This window comes from Chrysemys picta, chromosome 4, assembly GCF_011386835.1.
Source record: "Chrysemys picta bellii isolate R12L10 chromosome 4, ASM1138683v2, whole genome shotgun sequence".
Classification (NCBI taxonomy): Eukaryota; Metazoa; Chordata; order Testudines; family Emydidae; genus Chrysemys; species Chrysemys picta.
The window spans coordinates 112545570-112566676 of record NC_088794.1 but is presented as its reverse complement, the minus strand read 5'-3'; the positions used below and the strand labels follow the sequence as shown (position 1 = coordinate 112566676).

General features: G+C 46.2%; 2 protein-coding genes across 3 annotated transcripts in view; both read right to left on the bottom strand.

Moving 5' to 3' along the window:
- Window positions 1-21107, bottom strand: part of BBOF1 (basal body orientation factor 1) — a 1057902-nt gene that overhangs the window by 887169 nt on the left and 149626 nt on the right. The gene's annotated exons all lie outside the window — the stretch shown is intronic.
- Window positions 10349-12997, bottom strand: LOC135982749 (uncharacterized). The gene is made up of 2 exons (XM_065590934.1): window positions 11931-12997; window positions 10349-11003 (listed from the first exon to the last, which is right to left on the bottom strand). Exons 1-2 carry the CDS (start codon window positions 12484-12486, stop codon window positions 10408-10410), a joined length of 1152 nt encoding a protein of 383 aa, XP_065447006.1. The 5' UTR covers window positions 12487-12997; the 3' UTR covers window positions 10349-10407.

Here is a 21107-nt window from a genome sequence, read left to right as displayed (position 1 = left end):
TGCTGCAGCCCTGGTATAAAGCAGGGCAGGGGTGTGCAAGCAGAGCAGCAAGCAGGAGCACAGTTCCCCCAGATAACAGGTGGGGGCACAGAACTCCTCTGGCCCCAAGGCCGCAGTGGGAGCTGACAGCTCCTCTGGTCCCGGGGCCACGGGGAAAGGGTGAGCTCCTCTGGCCCTGGGGGCCATGGGAGGAGAGCACGCTCCTCCAGTTCCAGAACCGCAGTGAGGGCACAGGACATGCCCCTTCTAAAACTCTCACATTTTTATTCCTGTGCATGCCCCTGAAGCAGGTTTAACCCTCAGCATAGTGAGATCTTTTGGTTGTGTAATGGCATGAAAGATTAGGTGAAATGAGACATGGCCAGTGTGACTGACCCTACAGCTCAGTGATCTCCAGCTGCTGAAATGGCTCCTTGAAGCTGTCGGCATCTGGCTGTAACCACTTTGAGGCTGTCCTCAGAGTTGGATGGGGGGAAGGAGAAAGGCACCGATGCCTCTCCCAGTGCACCTGACGATGTAGTCTGAGGATCCTATTTCCTCTCTCTCATTGTATAAATGCCCCTCCCGCAGCCTTCACCCAAACATTCAGCTGTTCTCAGGACTTTCATTGCCATTTTCTGGATCTTTTCTGTGACAAGAGAGCTGCCAGCCCTAAGAATTTAAACACTTTCACAGGGAGCATTTATTGGGCCAGATCCAGAGGTGTGGCTGATCTCCACAGAGCGCAGGTCAGAGGTGGTTGTCCCTATTGTCCCCACTCCAATTCTGGTGCAGCTTCTTCACAGGGTCATTCCCCCTGTGCCATGTTCAAGCAGCCTGAGGTCTACTCTAAATTACACTGGCTACAAACAGCACCAAGGAACTAAAATGCAGCTAACAATTTGCATGGAACAGGGATGTTCTGGTTACCGCCCCCCCCCCTTTCCTCCAGCCATGGCTCCTTTTCCCTGCTATGTTGACAGTGGGTTGACTGGGATTTAGTCTGCAGAAAAGAAGAGTGAGGGGGGATTTGATAACAGCCTTCAACTACCTGAAGGGGGGTTCCAAAGAGGATGGAGCTAGGCTGTTCTCAGTGGTTGCAGATGACAGAACAAGAAGCAGTGGGGGAGGTCTAGGTTGGATATTAGGAAACACTATTTCACTAGGAGGCTGGTGAAGCACTGGAATGAGTTACCTAGGGAGGTGGTGGAATCTCCATCCTTAGAGGTTTTTAAGGTCCGGCTTGACAAAGCCCTGGCTGGGATGATTTAGTTGGTGTTGGTCCTGCTTTGAGCAGGGGATTGGACTAGCTGACCTCCTGAGGTCTCTTCCAACCCTAATCGTCTATGATTCTATGAGTGGGAGAGCGGGAGTGGATAACAGCCTCTACACTGGCACTACACCACCACGTTCTAGGGGGCTCCTCCCTGGGCTAAGACAATGTTGTAGTAGCACAAAGCAACCACACTACACTGGAGAAGCTGTCCCATCATCCCAGCCTTTGGAGAGACCAATCATCCCCCAGTGGAACTGGAATCCAACAGGGGTGGGGGCTGGGGAGGTGAAAGGGACTTGGAGGAGAGGCTTGAGCTGGTTTGGGAATGCAGAACTCAGCAAACCAATACTTTTCTTCCCCTCATACCTGCAGATGTTGCCTGAGGATGGACATTTTTGCTCACAGCAGAGATCAGACCAACCAAAGAGAATTTTTTTCCCTTCACAATATTCAATTCCATTTTATGTGAAATAATAAAAGTCTGAGCTTCCTGTTCATGAAGATTTGATAACAGAGTCGCTCCGCTCTGAGAGCTGACACTTCGGTATATGGGGAGAGAGGAAGAGCTGAGGACTTGATGGAGTGACTTGGACAGGGTCACCATGAGCAGAGGGAGGTTTGTTTATAAAACATGGGATTCTAGGCAACATGGGAGTGGGAGGGATACGTTGTAGATAGTACGTTGCACTGGGGCTCCCATTGTGTAGGGTCGAGGATTGTGGGAGGGCTGGGAAATCCATCCAATGTGTAGGGTTGCTGGGGGGGGGGTGAGCATAGGGTCAAGATTGTGTGGGACTGTAGAGTTCAGAGTGCAGCATGACAGATCATGCATGGAATGGGTTTTCTAGTATATGCAGTTGGACTGGAGGCACTGGAGCGTGGCATTGGGAGTCCTGTGTTGTGGCTGGAGTATCCCATCTTCTCAACCTGGGGGCTGAGCACCTTGTTTCATAAAGGTCGATGAGCCACAATCAGGACTTGGGGGCAGATTCTCTGCCCTGTTCCACTCCCACTGTGCTGCTCAAGAGGCACAACGGGAGCAGAAACCTCTGAAGTCCATGGCTGGGGATTCCTCCAGTGGAGCTAAAGCTGGCATAGCCATCTCCTATGCCTCCCTCCCTGCAGCCCTGGGTGCATGGGCCAGAGAGCGGGAGTGACTGAAGCATGCTGAGCTCCAGCTACTGCAGCTGGTGTATGGTGTGCAGGGGGCCACTGGCAGCTTGATGAAGCTACAGTAACTGTCAGATTCTCCGACCTGGGCTGGTGCAGGGAATAAGAGAACTGCAACTCGTTATTGGTTTTCAAATTCAGCTTCTCTTTCTCCCCTGGCTTGGGCTGCCCTGGGTGGCTGTGTGGGAGAAGGGACCATCCTTTACTACATGCCCTCCAGTCTCAGGCAGAGGTGATCAAGCTCCTAACCTGTTCTCCCTGAGGTTCCCCCAGCCTGGCAGGGAAGCAGGCAATGGTGCATCCTGGGCAACTCTCTCTTCCCTTCCCTGTGATGCAGCAGCTGGCAGATAGGTGTGCTGCTGAGCAGCTAGCCTGCAGCAGGGAAGGGACAGCCTCTGCTCAGAGCGCTGTTGCTCACACCAGAGATTCCCTGGGGCTGTTGGACATTAGGGTGACCAGATGTCCCGATTTTATAGGGACAGTCCCGATATTTGGGGCTTTTTCTTATATAGACGCCTATTACCCCCAGCCCCCTGTCCCAATTTTTCACACTTGCTATCTGGTCATCCTACTGGGCAAGCACTGGGTGACAGTGGGAGGCATGGAGTCCACTCCCCACAATGACAGGGCTCCTCAAACACTTCTGTTTAAAACGAGCATGGCTCAGGAAACATATATATTTTCTTCTTAACACAAACTCAAATGCCACAGGTTAGACATCCCCAGTATGGAATGTTAAGTGCCAGGCTGTGGGGCTGGGGACCCTGTGTGGGATTAGGAATCCTTAAGCGTGAGGTTGGGGATGGTGTGTAAGGCTGAGGGCTCCAAAGATCTGGGCAGAGAGGGCGATGATAATTTTGGGGTGTGGATTTCTGTTGCCTGTGAGGCACTGGTTTCTGGCTTGCAGGATGAGGGCAGTTGTGGGGCACAAGTTAGGCCAGGCTGGGGTAGATGGGGACAGGAGAAAGTCTTTCCTGCACCCTCCCATCACCACCTCTTAGACCTCTCTCTGGTCTAGAAGGGCTGAGTGCTTTCCTGTGGGCCAAGAAGGAACAAGGCTATCCAATGGCCTCCCACTTGGAACATTCATCCTCCTTTAGGAAGGATTTTAATTCGTGTAAATGAGTGTTTTTAATTTGTTATACTGGGCTTTATCTCTATTACCATCTCATTTGCTTTTAAACCCAGTTTTACCCTCCCAACTGAATTCCATTTGCTGCATTAGGAGTAATTCTCTTCCCCAAGGGTTAGACATTTTCTCTCCACATAAAAGTCGCTTATTTTGGATAAAGAGACGATTAGATTTATCTTTAATATTTTAATGGCAGGCGGGATTATTGGGTAGGCAGCCCCGGGTTTGGTTGTTGTGGGGGGATTAGACTCTAATAAATTCTTCAGATTGGGATTTTTTTTCTGTTTTGCACAAAGTACTTGTATTTTTTTTAAATAGTCGCTTCCTTTTTTTTGTCATAAATTCCATTTGCTGTTTCCTATTAGTATTAAATCAAGTTGATTAAATTCATAGTGACTATTTGCACATATATCTTTTTAATTTTAACATCCACAACATAAAATCTTTAATGGTGCAATTTTAAATACCTGCAACATACATTGCTATTCCTGTAAGAACAGATGGAAGCGAGGAGCTTTACAAGGAAGAGTGAGGGACAGACAGACAGAGAGGAGAGGGAAGTAAATTAGCTCCTCCCATCACCCATTCTGCTAGTGCTGTGGGTATTCTGCAGTTGTAGGGTTTTAGAAAGGTTCCTGCTCTCTTTGGAACATCAGCTGCACCTCTACAGAGCTAAAGAGACTAGACACCCCCTCCCTCCCACCCAGTGGGATCTTCATCGCTACAAACAGAGCTCCCCGTCAAGTCTTCAGCTCCAAGTGACTACTGGGCAGCCCCTCAAAGCTGGTATCAACTGGTGCCAGGAGGGGAGGGCTGAAGGTAAAGCCCACTTGTAGGGGCCGGTTCCCCCTCTGAGCTCCGCACTCCTGGTCTGCCTGCCACCAGCTCCTATTTTAGGCTAATCAGAAACTTGGTAATAGAATAAAATGTCAGCAAAGTAGAAATCAATAAGTGTTAATGCTCCGGGACTTTCACTGCTAGGCAGCCCCTCGCCTCCCCCCTCCCAGCAAGCCGCACCATCCTGTCCCTTTGATTTCGGTCCCTTCTCTAATCCCCACCTCATCAGCTCCCGGGAAGGGCTGATCTGCAGCAGAAAATCCCTCATTCGGGGCAAAATCAGCTTAATTTGCAGCAATTTGTAGCAGGTCTTTGCTGGGATTTGAGTCTCAAATTATCCCGCGGGTGGGGGCTGCAGCCGCGGCAATATGGGCCGAGATTTCCCTGCTCCTCTGTTTGCACAGATTTGTCTGGGGAGTAATTACCGCCGCGTCGTAGCCCCGGGTTCCGCCCCCCAGCAGCCGGGCCTGGAGCCGCCCGGATTAGCAGCATTAACAGCAAATGCAGCGCAACAATTAATCATTTGCTGGTAAATACAAACAGGCGCCGCCCCAGGCTGGGGATGGAGGCCGGCTGTGGCCGGGCGTGTAATGGAGCAATGAGGAAAGGGAAGGAGGAGAGCCGGGGACCTTGTGGCCTCAGGACAGAGATCAGAGCAGGCAACTTTCCTTCCTCTAATTCTGCTAATTACAGCCTGCAGCTCCTGTGCCTGCCAAGCAGGGAGCCTACAGCCTGGGGACACCCTCCTCAGAATGGGGCGCCTCCCCAAACCCGGGCACCTGCAGCCTGAGGACTCCCTCCAGGGTGCCCACAGCACATGCCCACGCCAAGCTAGGGCGTCTCCATAAAGGAAGTGTCCCCCATCGAGGGTGCCAGCCAAGGTTTCCCCAACAGAGGGCACTCCAAACAAAGGCAACCCTCAAACCAGGGACCCCTATATGGAGCCCACAGCAAGGGCCACTCCCCTTACACAACTGATCATTGATTATAAATTAGTGGTTGCCTAGGGTCAGGTGATCACTATGTACCTGATCTAATTACTGTATATTGGTTATGTGAAAACAGAATATAGTTTTGACCACTAATACACAGGGAGCTTTAAAAGCAATGATTTCCCAAGGCTGAAAACAATCATCAACAAAATTGAGAAGAAAAAAATTAAACAAAGTAACCAGTGACTGAGAATTATTTGAGGATATTTTTCTAGATACACAATATATATTTAAAAAAACCCACAATCTTCCCTGTTAAGGAGGGAAGTGAAAGTGGCAATAAAAATAAAATTTAAAAATCCCAATATATAAAAAGGAGATGTTGAAAGCAATGACTATAAATTAGCAGTTATGAAAGGAAGACAATGGATAAGGGAAGCTAAAGGTATTAAAAATCTGTGGCCAGTAGGGTTAAGATAAGGAGGAAATTTTAAAATATACCAGGAACAAAAGAAATCAGAGAAATGGTATAGGTCATTACTACCTAGATATTGCAAAATTGTCAATAGTTATGCAGAAAGGGCAGAAATTTTCAATAAATATTGCAATTCTGTATTTGGTAAGAAGCTTGATGACATTTTCACATCTTACAGTGACAATGAAATACTTTCTATTCCATTATTATCTAGGGAAGATGTTAAACAGTAACTATTAAAATTAAACATTTTTAAATCTTCAGGACAGGATAACTTGCACCCAAACATTTTAAAGGAATTGGCTGAGGAGCTCTCTTAATCACTGATGTTGATTTTTTAAAAAAATCTTGCAATACTGGAGAAGTTCCAGAGAACTGGGGAAAACCTAATCTTGTGCTAATATTTTAAAAGTTTAAATGGAATGACCTGAGAAACCATAGGCCAGTTCGCCTGATATCAGGCCTGTACAAAATCATGGAAAGGAAGATATGGGAGTGAATCAGCAAAGAATTAAAAGATGGTACCATAATTAACACCTATCAATATGGTTTTATGGAAAATAGATCTTGTCAAGTGACTTAGCCAAGGTCATAACATTAATCTGTGGCAGAATTGGGACTAGATCAAGGAGCTCCTGGACTCTCAGTTCTCTGCTGTAACCACAGGATTATCCTTCCTCTTCATGGCTCTTAACAAATTTCACAATGACAAAGATAAAGCTAAGTATAGCTCACAGCACTGACTACTGCATATTCTTAGACAAAAAGATGTTAAAGTTAAGGTTCAGACTGAAATTAACAGACATTAGCAAAATGAATACCAAAAAGGTGCAGATGCCCTCTTGTTTCCTTATTTTTTACAGTTTATTGTAATGTACATAAAGGTTTGAATATATTTACAGTTCATACATTCACTAACATTAATCTAAACATGGGTAAATTAACATTATACAGACAATCTAATAACAGCTTTAACCCTAAATCTCCTAGATACATACCAAGAAACATAGTACTTCCATTTAGGTGTTAGCAATAGTTTTAAAAAAATCGAACCATTTGTTTCAACATATACAGCATTAAAACAGCTTCAGTAACTATAACTTGTCTTGCATCAATCGATGGGCCACATTGCACTATCTTACTCACAGTTAATAATAAACAACCTATCCCTATGTAAATAAGACCATTCAAAGTCTATCTTCTAGCTACAGAATACTAACATTTTAATTATCAAATTTTTCAGACAGCAGTATTGCAAACCCCAAGCATTCAAAAAAATCATCAGTCAGGTCGCCCAAAATCATGATATGTGTTCAGAGGGAGAGATCTTTGTAATTATCTTTTGGTTTCTGAGCCTTTAGGGTGCATTCAGGTCACATTTTCAAGCTTGTTTCTGCAACCATGAGGACAGACACGTACTCTTTTAAAATGAGAGTTTAGAGTCTCATATAATCACTTGACTCCAGGAGCTGGGTCTTAAAGAAAACGACAAATACGATGAGACTCATGAAAATCATGAGTGTTGGCAACAATGTATAGATAATACAAAGAACATTGCTTTGTACATAATGACATGTAATGAAGATATATCTTCCTAAATTATATTTTCAACCAGATTATTCATGGTCCTTTTACAACTGACATCCCATTCCATAGTTATTAGACAAAACACTGAACAACTATGGCTCTGATTCTGCAAACATTTATGTGATATTACTCATATGAATAAAGATGCACACGTGTTTACAGGCTCGAAGTCTATATTACACAATCAAGGGGGAAAGAGAAAAGAAAATTGGTCCCGACTTAAGGTTGTTACTGGAACATCAATGTTAATTTTCACATTTACATTTTTGTTAAAAAATGTATGTATGGTAGGATAGTCAAAACTTTATGTACACGATAAATTAAGTTAATTTCCATGCTTTTAAAATGGTTAGATGTTTTTTCTTTTTTTAACTAATATTCTTGGCATTTACTTTTTTCTCAAATATTTGTTAGTCACTGGAGCAGCTATGACTTTAACCAAAAGCTTTTTGTCTGGGAATGTCCTTTTTTATATTTCTTTAAAACCAACCAAAGTACATTAAGAGCATACATGAGGCTCCTATGGGACTCACAAGGTCAACATTGACTCCTGAAAACTCTGGACTGCAGCACACAAAACTGTATGTTTTGAAGAATCCAAGTTCTCCACCCACCCCAAAATAACTCTCTTGTCTACTCTGGAAGATCCAGTCCAGGTTGTGCTTCCAAGTTGCACAGGATTAGGGATAAAACTTGGAAAATCATCAAAGCCTGTCCTTGGTAGGAATTGTGGAACCAGCACCATGGACTTTATTTGAGCTGGAGAAGTCAGTAATAGCTGAAAAAGGAGAGAGAACTTGTCATCATTCAGCTAACAACCCTTTCTCTTTAAATATTCTATGTATAACCTTTTATATGATTAAATGAAGTGTTATGTGTATAAAACTATATGTGCTGAATTATGTTAATAAGATGCTTAGATACCATGGTAATGTGTACAGTATAAATGTCTAGATTAGATATATAAAGTAGACTTATGTGGATACATAACTGTATGTAAAATACTTCCATGCATAACCACATATGTACCCAAAACTTCATGAGCTGAACAGTGCCTGGCCCTGCACCCGTCCCTACACTCCCATTCAGATACCATAGACCTTCCCATCCAAAAGTAAGTCCAAGGTCCTGGATCTACGCACTCTGTCAGCTGCTACAGGGCCTGCTGCTATTCCCATTGACGTCAATGGTGTACCTGAAGGACTTAGTGCATGTAGAGCTTGAAAGTGAAGCATGGATCATAACTGGTCTTAGGTATGTCTACACTATGAAATTAGGTCGTATTTATAGAAGCTGGTTTTATAGATATTGGTTTTATACAGTCGATTGTGTGTGTCCCCACATAAAATGCTCTAAGTGCATGAAGCTGGCGGACCGCGTCCACAGTACCGAGGCTAGCGTCGACTTCCGGAGCGTTGCACTGTGGGTAGTTATCCCACAATTCCCGCAGTCTCCGCTGCCCATTGGAATTCTGGGTTGAGATCCCAATGCCTGATGATGCAAAACAGTGTCGTGGGGGGTTCTGGGTACATGCCGTCAGGCCCCTCCCCCTCCATCAGAGCAACAGCAGATAATCGATTCGCGCCTTTTTACCTGGGTTACCTGTGCAGACAACATACCACGGCAAGCATGGAGCCCGCTCAGCTCAGCTCAGCTCACCATCACCATATGTCATCTGGGTGCCGGCAGACGTGGTACTGCATTCAGGGCCGGCTCCAGGATTTTTGCCGCCCCAAGCACCAAAAAGAAAAAAAGTGAAAAAAAAAAAAAAAAAAGCCGCGATCGCGATCTGCTCTACCGCCACCACTTCAGTCTTCGGTGGCAGCGCGGCGACGAGAGTGATGAGGAAATTGACATGGACATAGACCTCACACAAGGTACGGGCCCCAGCAATTTGCAAATCATGGTGTTACTGGGGCAGGTTCATGCCGTGGAACGCCGATTCTGGGCCCGGGAAACAAGCAAAGACTGGTGGGACCGCATCGTGTTGCAGGTCTGGGACGATTCCCAGTGGCTTCGAAACTTTCACATGCTTAAGGGCACTTTCATGGAACTTTGTGACTTGCTTTCCCCTGCCCTGAAGCGCCAGAATACCAGGATGAGAGCAGCCCTCACAGTTGAGAAGCGAGTGGCGATAGCCCTGTGGAAGCTTGCAACGCCAGACAGCTACCGGTCAGTCGGGAATCAATTTGGAGTGGGCAAATCTACTGTGGGGGCTGCTGTGATCCAAGTTGCCAGGGCAATCAAAGACCTGCTGATATCAAGGGTAGTGACTCTGGGAAACGTGCAGGCCATAGTGGATCACAAGGGACGTTTCACCAACATCAACGTGGAATGGCCGGGAAAGATACATGATGCTCGCGTCTTCAGGAACTCTGGTCTGTTTCGAAAGCTGGAGGAAGGGACTTTCTTCTTGGACCAGAAAATAACCGTTGGGGATGTTGAAATGCCTATCGTTATCCTTGGGGATCCAGCCTACCCCTTAATGCCATGGCTCATGAAGCCGTACACAGGCAGCCTGGACAGTAGTCAGGACCTGTTCAACTACAGGCTGAACAAGTGCCGAATGGTGGTGGAATGTGCATTTGGACGTTTAAAAGCGCGCTGGCGCAGCTTACTGACTCGCTCAGACCTCAGCGAAAAGAATATACCCATTGTTATTGCTGCTTGCTGTGCGATCCACAATATCTGTGAGAGTAAGGGGGAGACATTTATGGCGGGGTGAGAGGTTGAGGCAAATCGCCTGGCCGCTGATTACGCGCAGCCAGACACCAGGGCGGTTAGAAGAGTACAGCAGGGCGCGGTGCGCATCAGAGAAGCTTTGAAAACGAGTATTGTGACTGGCCAGGCTACGGTGTGAAACTTCTGTTTGTTTCTCCTTGATGAACGCTCCGCCCCCCCCCCCACCCGGTTCACTCTACTTCCCTGTAAACCAACCACCCCACCCTCCCCTCCCCCCTTCGAGCACCGCTTGCAGAGGCAATAAAGTCATTGTTACTTCACATTCATGCATTCTTTATTAATTCATCACACAACTAGGGGGATAATTGCCAAGGTAGCCCGAGAGGGGTGGGGGAGGAGGGAAGGAAAAGGACACACTGCAGTTTAAAACTTTAACACTTATTGAAGGCCACCTTCCGATGCTCAGGCAATCATCTGGGGTGGAGTGACTGGGTGGCTGGAGGCCCCCCCACCGTGTTCTTGGGCGTCTGGGTGAGGAGGCAATGGGACTTGGGGAGGAGGGCTGTTGGTTACACAGGGGCTGTAGCGGCGGTCTCTGCTCCTGCTGCCTTTCCTGCAGCTCAACCATACGCTGGAGCATATCAGTTTGATGCTCCAGCAGCTGGAGCATCGACTCTTGCCTTCTGTCTGCAAGCTGACGCCACCTATCATCTTCAGCCCGCCACTTGCTCTGTTCATCCCACGATTCAGCCCACCACCTCTCCTCTCGTTCATATTGTGCTTTTCTGTAGTCTGACATTGACTGCCTCCATGCATTCTGCTGTGCTCTTTCAGCGTGGGAGGACATCTGGAGCTCCGTGAACATATCATCCCGAGTCCGCCATTTTCTCCTTCTAATCTTTGCTAGCCTCTGCGAAGGAGAAACATTTGCAGCTGGTGGAGGACAAGGGAGAGGTGGTTAAAAAAGACACATTTTAGAGAACAATGGGTACACTCTTTCACGTTAAATTTTGCTGTTCACATTACACAGCACATGTGCTTTCGTTACAAGGTCGCATTTTTCCTCTTATATTGAGGGCCTGCCAGTTTGCTGTGAGACATCACTCACGCGATGCCAGGCAACAGAATTCGGCTTGCAGGCAGCCATGGTAAGCCACAGTCTTTTGCCTTTTTTAACCCTCATAACATGTGGGAATGGTTTCAAACAGTAGCGCACTCATTTCCCATACCAAGGACCCGTTGGGTTGGCCATTTAAAATGGGTTTGCAATGTAAAAGGAGGGGCTGGGGTTTCCGGGTTAACATGCAGCACAAACCCAACTACCCCCACCCACACACACACCCAATTCTCTGGGATGATCCCTTCACCCCTCCCCCCCACCGCGTGGCTAACAGCGGGGAACATTTCTGTTCAGCTGAGCAGGAACGGGCACCTCTGAATGCCCCCTTAATAAAATCACCCCATTTCAACCAGGTGACCGTGAATTATATCACTCTCCTGAGGATAACAAAGAGAGATAAGGAATGGATGTTGTCTGCATGCCAGCAAACACTGGGACCATACGCTGCCATGCTTTGTTATGCAATGATTCCAGACTACGTGCTACTGGCCTGGCATGGTAAAGTGTCCTACCATGGCGGACGGGATAAGGCAGCCCGCCCCAGAAACCTTTTGCAAAGGCTTTGGGAGTACATGAAGGAGACCTTTCTGGAGATGTCCCTGGAGGATTTCCGCTCCATCCCCATGTTAACAGACTTTTCCAGTAGCTGTACTGGCCGCGATTGCCAGGGCAAATTAATAATTAATCATTAAACACGCTTGCTTTTAAACCATGTGTAACATTTACAAAGGTACACTCACCAGAGGTCCCTTGTGTGCCCTCAGGGTCTGGGAGCACGCCTTGGGAGTGTTCGGGGGTTACTGGTTCCAGGTCCAGGGTGATAAACATATCCTGGTTGTTGGGGAAACCGGTTTCTCCGCTTCCTTGCTGTGAGCTATCGTCATTGTCTTCATCATCATCATCATCTTCCATGTACCCCAAACCCGCTTCCCTGTTGCGTGTTTCTCCATTGACGGAGTCAAAGCACACGGTTGGGGTAGTGGTGGCTGCACCCCCTAGAATGACATGCAGCTCCGCATAGAAGCGGCATGTTTGCGGCTCTGCCCCAGACCTTCCATTTGCCTCTCTGGCTTTGTGGTAGGCTTGCCTTAGCTCCTTAATTTTCACGTGGCACTGCTGTGCGTCCCTGTTATGGCCTCTGTCCTTCATGGCCTTTGAGACCTTTTCTAATATTTTGCCATTTCGTTTACTGCTACGGAGTTCAGCTAGCACTGATTCGTCACCCCATATGGAGAGCAGATCCCGTACCTCCCGTTCGGTCCATGCTGGAGCTCTTTTGCGATCCTGGGACTTCATCACGGTTACCTGTGCTGATGAGCTCTGCGTGGTCACCTGTGCTCTCCACGCTAGGCAAACAGGAAATGAAATTCAAAAGGTCACGGGGCTTTTCCTGTCTACCTGGTCAGTGCATCTGAGTTGAGAGTGGTGTCCAGAGCGGTCACAATGAAGCACCGTGGGATAGCTCCCGGAGGCCAATAACGTCAAATTCCATCCACACTACCCCAAATCCGACCCGCAAAGGCCGATTTTAGCGCTAATCCCCTTGTCGGAGGTGGAGTAAAGAAACCGGTTTAAAGGGCCCTTTAAGTCGAAAGAAAGGGCTTCGTCGTGTGGACGTGTCCAGGCTTAATTCTATTTAACCCTGCTAAAGTCGACGTAAAATCGTAGTGTAGACCAGGCCTTAGAAGCACTGGATGGACTGGTTCGGCTGAGCGTCTAAGTCCTATAACTGTCCTTGAGGAACTGAAAAGCTGCACATGGACTCGGTCAGCTGGAAGGGAATGTGGACTATGGATTTTGTTTTGCTTGTCAGTCTAGTGTGAGGAATGGGGAATGGGGACCAATGCAATTTTCTGTGGTGCAATGTTTGCAGGAGGTGAAAGCGTTCTGTGCACCAGCCAGGTGGCAGGAAGAGGTCTCAATGTCAGAGTGAGGACAAGGAGAGTTTGAAATGTCAGGTTCCATGATGCTGGGTAAATAAGTACACTTAATATATTGTTTTCAACTTTTCTTTTTTAAACTATGCAAGTGTATTTCTACAGCAGTATCCATATACTTCGTTACATCTGGGCACCTTTCGATTTGGAAGTAGGGACTGGGAAAAACATGACATTTTCTCACGTATGCAAAAGAGAACTTTTAAGGAGTAGCTTCAAAATCAAAATACTTGAAGTGAACAGGAGGGAAAAAAATGTACTCCACCCTAATACTAATTGCCCACATTTTCTGCCAATGATCTTTTCCTTGTTATCAGGTACAGTTACAGAAGTAAAAATCAGACTTAAGATTGATTGCACAGCCTAGCACCACTGCAAATCACATTGATGGAGGCTGATACCCAGTGCCCCAGCTGGCACAGATAGAGCTGTGAGAAAACTTGCTCTGTTAGAATAGGGAAGATATAGTAGTGAGGGGGCTGAGGAGCCCATAGTAGATGTTCAACTACCAAAGTGATTGGGTCAATGTTAGATCTACGGTAGGTAAGTAGATAGACGCTATGCCCTTTCTTGCACAGCATCTCTAGAATACTGCGGCTGTCTGATTGGGAGAGGCAGAAATAGCAGAGGGAACTAAACCAATGACAGTATTCTGAGAACACTATGATAAGTCTCTATTTACACCAGTCTAACAGCATTGTAACTCCAGTGACTTCCATGGAGCTCTTCCAGATTCCCACTGGTGCAAGTGAGAGGACACCCAGGCCTTATATCATTTATATTGTCCTAAATTCAATACTATGTAGACATTGCTCTAAATTATTCCAAGGGAATCAGACAGGGAAATACTAAAAGAGTTTGGCTTGAAAGCAAAGAAAGAGGGGTGAAATTCCAAAGTTATTTAACAGAAAATTGAAAGAGATGAAGAGACATTGTCAAAAGGGCTTGAAAGAGAGACATCAGAGCAGCTGAAAGCTCTTGTTGGCTGGAACCTGCCAGAATATCCATAGTTACATGGGTGTATCCTCAGCTGAAGGGGCTTTAAGTCTGTTGATGTAGGTCTGTATAATCAGGGAGAGAAAGTGGAGAGAAGATACAGGAGGGATAGAGGCAAAGAAAATAAAAAAGAAACAAAGGAAAAGAGAGAGGAAAGAAAGGACAGACAGAAAAGGGAAAAGAAGAATGAGAAAACATGGAGGGCTGGGAGGGGTGAGAGGGAGGGAGGGAGAGAGAAAGAGATGGGGAGGGGGAGAGAGAGAGGCTATTTTCTATAATTACTGTGGATTGGCTCGGATTAAGGGCAACTAGCTATCTCTTGGTTTTTCCTTTTTATATAACAACTAATCTCCTTCTAATCAGTTATTATTAAATTATATTCCATTTTTAATTCGTTCACAGATCATTGGTGGCACAATTCGGACATCTGGACAGATAATTGAATAGAGATAATTTATGTAAATGAGGAACAGTTGTGTACAGAGGTGGGGGAGGGGAGAGTCCAACTTCTGAGGCCAGTGACCTAATGAAGAATCTCCGAAAGCTGCAGCCGCTCCCAGTGAGCACTCAGGCTCTGAGGTTTGAGCATTGGTGGTGACATACATACATGCTGGGAGGCTCCAGTCTAGTGGCTGCCTGGACTAGATCTGACCTCTTGGCTCAGGAGACTAGGCAATAGTGAGCATCATTTTACTTTAGCCTCTCTGCTACTCTTTGAGGCAGGGACTGTCTCACTGTGTCTGGGGAATGCTGACCACGGGTTGGGTGCTCCCACCATCTAAATACTACTAACCATCACATACTCATCAAAAACCTGGATGTGCCTGCCCCAGTGGAACTGCACTCACAGTAGAACCCAGGGACAGGATGCATGCCACCTTCTTAGGCGATGTAGAGGAGTTGATGAAAGCACAAAGGGATGGCAGCAGGCGCCCAAACACAAATCCTGTGCAGACAGTGTCACTCTGCAGAACCGGGCCTGGAGCGCAGGCTCTGAACTCTCCAACCTCCCACCAGCTGGGCACTGTGATTTATGGGTTTGGAGGGCAGGGCCATGTAATGGGCTGCACATGGACAGGGAACAAGGAACTCCTGGGCTCCGCTCTGATAGATTCTGTCCCTAAAACATTGCTCAAAGCACCTAGCTGTGACACTGACTCAAAGTGTAAGTACTTCTTGTGCTTCAGTTTCCCCATATGTACCTTGAGAACAATATTACTAACCTACCTACATCGCAAGGGGGTTGTGTTGTTAAGATTTTTAGATTCACTGAGTATTATTGTTTTAAAGGAGGCAAATAACCAATAAATTCCACTGGATAATGCTAAGACTGCTGCTTGAGGTTGCCTTGTGCATGGTGCAGAAAAGTCAGCCTAGCAAAGCCTTCTTTTGGAAGAAAATGCCGGGCAGGAGGAGATGCCTCATGACAACTGGAGAGGGAGGGTGCTGCTGAGGCAAGTTAGTTATATTTACCCATCCCAGGCGGGGATGAAGTTTGACAGAAAGAACATGGACACTACCTCAAATTCTGTGACTGAGCAATGTTCTAGGGACAGAGGCCTGGACAGACTATATCATAGCGGAGTCAGGCTTGGAAATGGCACCCCCTCACTAAACTTGCAGCCTGACAAACTTTGTGAGAGATTGAGCGTTATCCCCAGCATCCTAGCCAAATTTCAACTCAAGTAATAACTTTCTTCTTCTTTAAAATCGACTCAGATGGACAGTCGTCTTCTTCACTGCCTGCCCTAAACTATCACCCAGAGCTGCAGTCCTTATTTCAACAGCTGCTACTTTGTACTGTCGGGGGGTGGGGTTGGGGAAGAGGGGGCATTTCAAAAGGAGACAAACTGATGCCTAGTTACACTATTTGTAAAGTGCTTTGAGATCAAAGGTGACAGATAAACACAGGGGATGACCAAGACAAATGGTGTAACGAAAAAGGTAAAGGGGAAAATTTGGGGGCATTTCAATTTATTGTCATCCATGTGGGAACAAAATGACCTGAGCAAAGGGACACGAGATGGGAGCGTCATGACTTCAGTGACCTGGGGAGAGAACAGTAGATGGGCTTGGGGGAGGTGATTTTCTCTGAGATCCTTCCACTGCTGAGCGTGAGTGAAGACAGAAGATTGCTTGATGCTGGAAACAGCAGTGGATGTACTAATCGCCTAAAGCAGAGAGTTTAGGATTCACATGGCCCGGCAGTCTTCTGTAGCATGAAGGGACTAGCTGGATTAGGTGGTCTCCACTTAAACAGATGGGGTACCAACCTCCTGGCTTCGTAACAGATACACTCTATTAGGTGCCTTTAAACTAGCTTGGACAGGAGAGGAGTGGGATTTTTCACCTCTCAAATCACCAAGCATGCAACTTCAACAGAAATTAAGAAAGAAGATGGAGTTGCTTGACAACAGAAGCAGCATGTGAAATGGACACACACAAATTCACACTCTCTGCCACAGGATTGTGGGGGTGGCAGGGAGGAGAGGGATGAATCCTGTTGTTCTGGGCTCCATGGCCTTGTTTTTTTTGTGCTGCACTTAGATACGACAGAGATAGCCATATAGAGACCTATGATAGATACATCAATTTTCCTAAAAAGGGGGAAAGAATTATATTGACCATTGCTAGCCCAAAAGTCTAACTTCTATCCATATTACAATAATGGAAGAAAGCCTGATTGGTGGATGAAGTGAATACAGTTGAGCAATTTGATTTTAGAAAAGCATCTCACAAAATTTTACTACCAAATTAATTCAGATTGGCTTGGAGAGGACATGGACATGGAAGTATAACTGGCAGAGGTACCTCCCTGTACAATGAATGAAACACAGTCCTTGCCTTTGTTCATTTGTATGTTTCATTGTATTGGTTCTGTTTTTAAAATATTTCCCCTTTCATACTGTATTTGCATAACTTTTATTATCAACATGTTTCACTTGCTATTGAGAAAATTACTGTAATTTAAAAAAATTATCAATAGAAATAATTGAAAATTAGCTGAAGGATTGTAAATAATGAGTTATGAGTGTGAATGTATCGAGTTGGGCAAGGTGTCTAGTGGAATGCCCAAGAAATTTGTATTTGGACAGATCTTGTTTAATATCTTCATGAGTGGTGTAGAAGGGACATTAAGCAGCACTTTAACAATATTTACAGATAATCCTAAATTGAGAGGAGTTGTGAACATCAGTAAAGACAGAAACGGAACTCAGAGGCCTAGAGACATTAGAGACTTGAGCAAAAATACAGAGTGAGAGTCAACTTGGAAAACTGCATCTGGGGAAAAATAACCCAACAACAGATAAATCTATTGGAGGCAAGACAGCTAGAAAACCTCAATGGCTGAAAGTAACGTAGGAGTAATAATGAACAGCAAAATGGACATGAGTTTGCAATGTGATGTGACTATAATGCAATTCTGAGCTACGTATACAGAGATATGACCTCCTGGAGCAGCTAGTTAATAGTGTCTCTCTGCCTGGCTGTGGCATGACTGCACATGGAACCTTGTGTTCAGTTCTGGGTGCCTCATTATCAGCAAAATACTGAAAAACTGGAAGGAGTTTAGAGAAGTGCAACGAAAATGATCAGCGGGCTGGAGGGACGAATTAAATCTGCCTGGTTTGCTTAAGTGATAAATAAGCAGGGAGGAAATGGTAAGTCTTCGACTATCTGAAGGATAAGGATTTAGGATGGTCTCGGAAGTGTAAGTAGGATTAACTGAATGAAATAAAGAACAGTAGGATTTGGAGTAAATAGCAGGCAACAGTTCCTGATGATGAGCTATACCAGGCTGTGGAAGTTTCTCCAAGGAAAGTGGCATGAGAGGGAGACCCTATTGTGTGGGATGTAGAAAACTAGATTGGATGTTTTGAACCTAAGAGGTTTGACCTTCTCCGGTGTGGAGGCCACCACTCCAAACAGGCTGTCATCACAGGAACTATTCAGTGCTGAGGTCTCCTTCCATCCTCGATTCTCAGTGAAGGTCATCCACCTTACTCTCACCTTCAGTTTTTTCTCAGCTATCTAATTCTTGATTCTATTTAAATCTTCCTTCACTTTGTAACTGGTTCCCTCCTAGGATAACAGTAACTGGGATGTTCTCTTGCACTCTTCTGCATATGCTTTGCTCTCCTGTCCAGACATCCAGGAAGCAGCTAATGACTCTTTTCTGTTTTCCAGGTCTCAGACAGCCCAAATCAACTTTTTCTCTTTCCTGTATCCCATTCCAAGTTCCCTGGAGACCCCCAAGTAGGGGGTTCCTGCACCTTTTTATTTTAAAGTTATATTTTATAATATAACCCCCCTTTCAGCTACGGTAGAGAAGCTTCATCAAAAAAGTCTTGCAGTGTGTTCTAGAAGTGCCCAGGCTTTGAATTAGTCTGACCTCCTCTGGAACCTCTTTCAACAGACAAACCCTCTGGATATTTATCTCTGGTTTATCTCCAGGTCTCACATGGTTTTATCCTGGGTGTTGTCAGATGCATTGTTCCAGAGGGGTATGGCTATCTTGGTGGGCCATGGATGGAGCTGTGGTCACTAATATAGCTGGGCCTGACTCATTGATGCCTTTGAAAACCAGGACTAAGGCTTTCACTTAGCAAAGGAAGCGAAGTGGGAGTCAGCAGAGGGATGCTGGATGCAGTCTCTGAAAGGCCTCTATGTTTAACCTCAGATACAGCAAATTAGAGTAATCCAGTCTGGAGCTGAGAAATGCATGGATCGCAGTGGCCAGGTCATGGTCTGGGAGAAAGGGGTGAGGTCTCCTAGCAATCTGGGAGCATCTGAAGCATTTCTCAGCACTGTCATGCCTGAATATCCAGGCTGATCAATGAATGAAACAAGATTATGAGGCATTGCACTACTTGACCATCAAAGTAATAGGCACGTTCAATAAGAAAGGAAATCAATATCCTGGCTAGTTTGTTGAAGCACTTACTCCTCCCACCCAGTATTGGTTTTGCCTGGGTTTAGTTTGAAACAGCTGCTCTTCAACTAACTCCTGATCTCTTGCAGGCACTGTGATAACTTTGTGATGGTGTGGGCTACCTGTGTCTAGAGAACACTGTGACAGGAAGTGTGAATGAAACTGAAGTGGATACAGGGAGACTCACTCTTGACAAACTGTTGTCAGACAGGATTCCATTTCCTAACGTAGACAGGCCTTTAGCTCAACCAGCCCAACTCCCACAGACAATGCAGGGTTGTTCGCTAGTGTGTGCTTTTTGGTATTTTGTCCAGGCTAGTTTGAAAAGTCCCAAGTGATGTTTCTCTTACCCTGTCCCTTGGGAAAAGGTTCCACACATGGTACAGATCACTGGCAGGGACATTTCCTAGTATTTAACCTGAATTTTCCCTTTCTTAATTTCATCCCATTCCTCCTAGTTACAGCCCTGAGTACCACACTAAGGGACTGGTTGTGCCTGGCTATTGGGTGGTATGCAAGTGGTAGACTTCTCCCCCTTTCACCGCCCATGCAGGGGACAGCACAGTTGTTATTCCTGCACTTTTCTGATTAGAGTGAGTGCTACCTGATGGAGCCCTCTGGAGTCTCTCCAACAGAGGCAAAGTGGAGGTGGGATTAAGGCTCTATCTCCTCCATGTCTGGAAGGGCACACGCACACTCTTTCTAAGAGGCAGTACAGCAGACCCTTCCCACCCCTACAAATAGGTGTTGGATTGCTCTGCGAAGCAATATGCCTACATGAGGTATTATACCTCTCAGAGTTCCTCTGGGGTTAAGATTGCTCCACACTGCCCCCAATGCCCATGATTTTTCCAAAGCAAAATGACAGTGGGTCAGTGAGTTCGATAGTTAATTCCCTTAGCACCCTAGAATGTGTGTCAGCTGAACCAGCCACTTTGAACATCTTCACATTGCCAAAGCATTCCCACACTTACTCTTTAGCAACAGTTATTTGTATAGGTTCTTCTTTCCCAGGGATGAAAGTAACTTAAAGGACTTACCGGTTCGCTGGAGTCCTGAGCAGGGGGCATGGCCTCAACCGGAAGAGGCTGGGCCTTTAAATACCCAGGCCCTTTAAATCACCCCCAGAGCTACCAGCTGCAGAGGTGGCTGGGAGCCCTGGGGCTCAGGGGCGATTTAAAGGGCCCAGGGCTCCCTGCAGCAGCTGGAGCCCCAGGCCCTTTAAATCACCACTGGAACCCTGCCACTGCTATCCTGGGGCTCCGGCAGCGGGGCTTGGGCGGCGCTTTAAAGGGCCCGGGGCTCCGGTCGCTGCAGGGAGCCCCAAGCCCTTTAAATCACCGGCCTGGGGAAGCCGGTCCGGTCCAGCATGGCATACTGGCTCTTGCCGGTACTCCGTACCAGACCGTACCAGCTTCCTTTCACCTCTGTTCCTTCCTTAATAACTACCCAAGCTTCTTTTCTCAACGTGTTTCTTGCTGAAAACCGATTTTAAAAATCAGCTTGGTATTGCTGCCCCTTTTAAGCCCTCCTTAATGTAATTCCTTTCACTTCTAAGTGGACCTGCTTTCTCCCTAGTCCTTCATTTTGCTTTGGCAAACAGGAATCCCTCGCTGGCCCTTGCAACACCACAGAGTCTAGGATCTGGATTTACAAACTCTGTCAAGACTAGGATTGGACCACAATTTAATTCCAATTTGCCCTAAATTCAGGTATTTGCCAAACAACTTTTGTTGAATCTTTTTGAAGCTTCATAGTAACGGTCAGAGTATGGGACCTCCTGGAAAGCACTGTGGGGGCATAATCCCTATGGCCAAGGTCTGCAGGAAAGAATAGGTTGGCTACCTCATCTTAGCCAGAAGACCACATATTGGCACATATACCCTCCCCCCTACACACACGTTAGAGTACAAGCAGCTGCAAATCTCATACACTGTGAGCCTACCCAAGAGCATTGACAATAGGACAAAGGTCTACCTGGCCACAAGTCCTCACACTCCAGGATCCTTCTTCTGAATAGAAGTTTGAGCTATCTGGAAGATTCTGTTCTC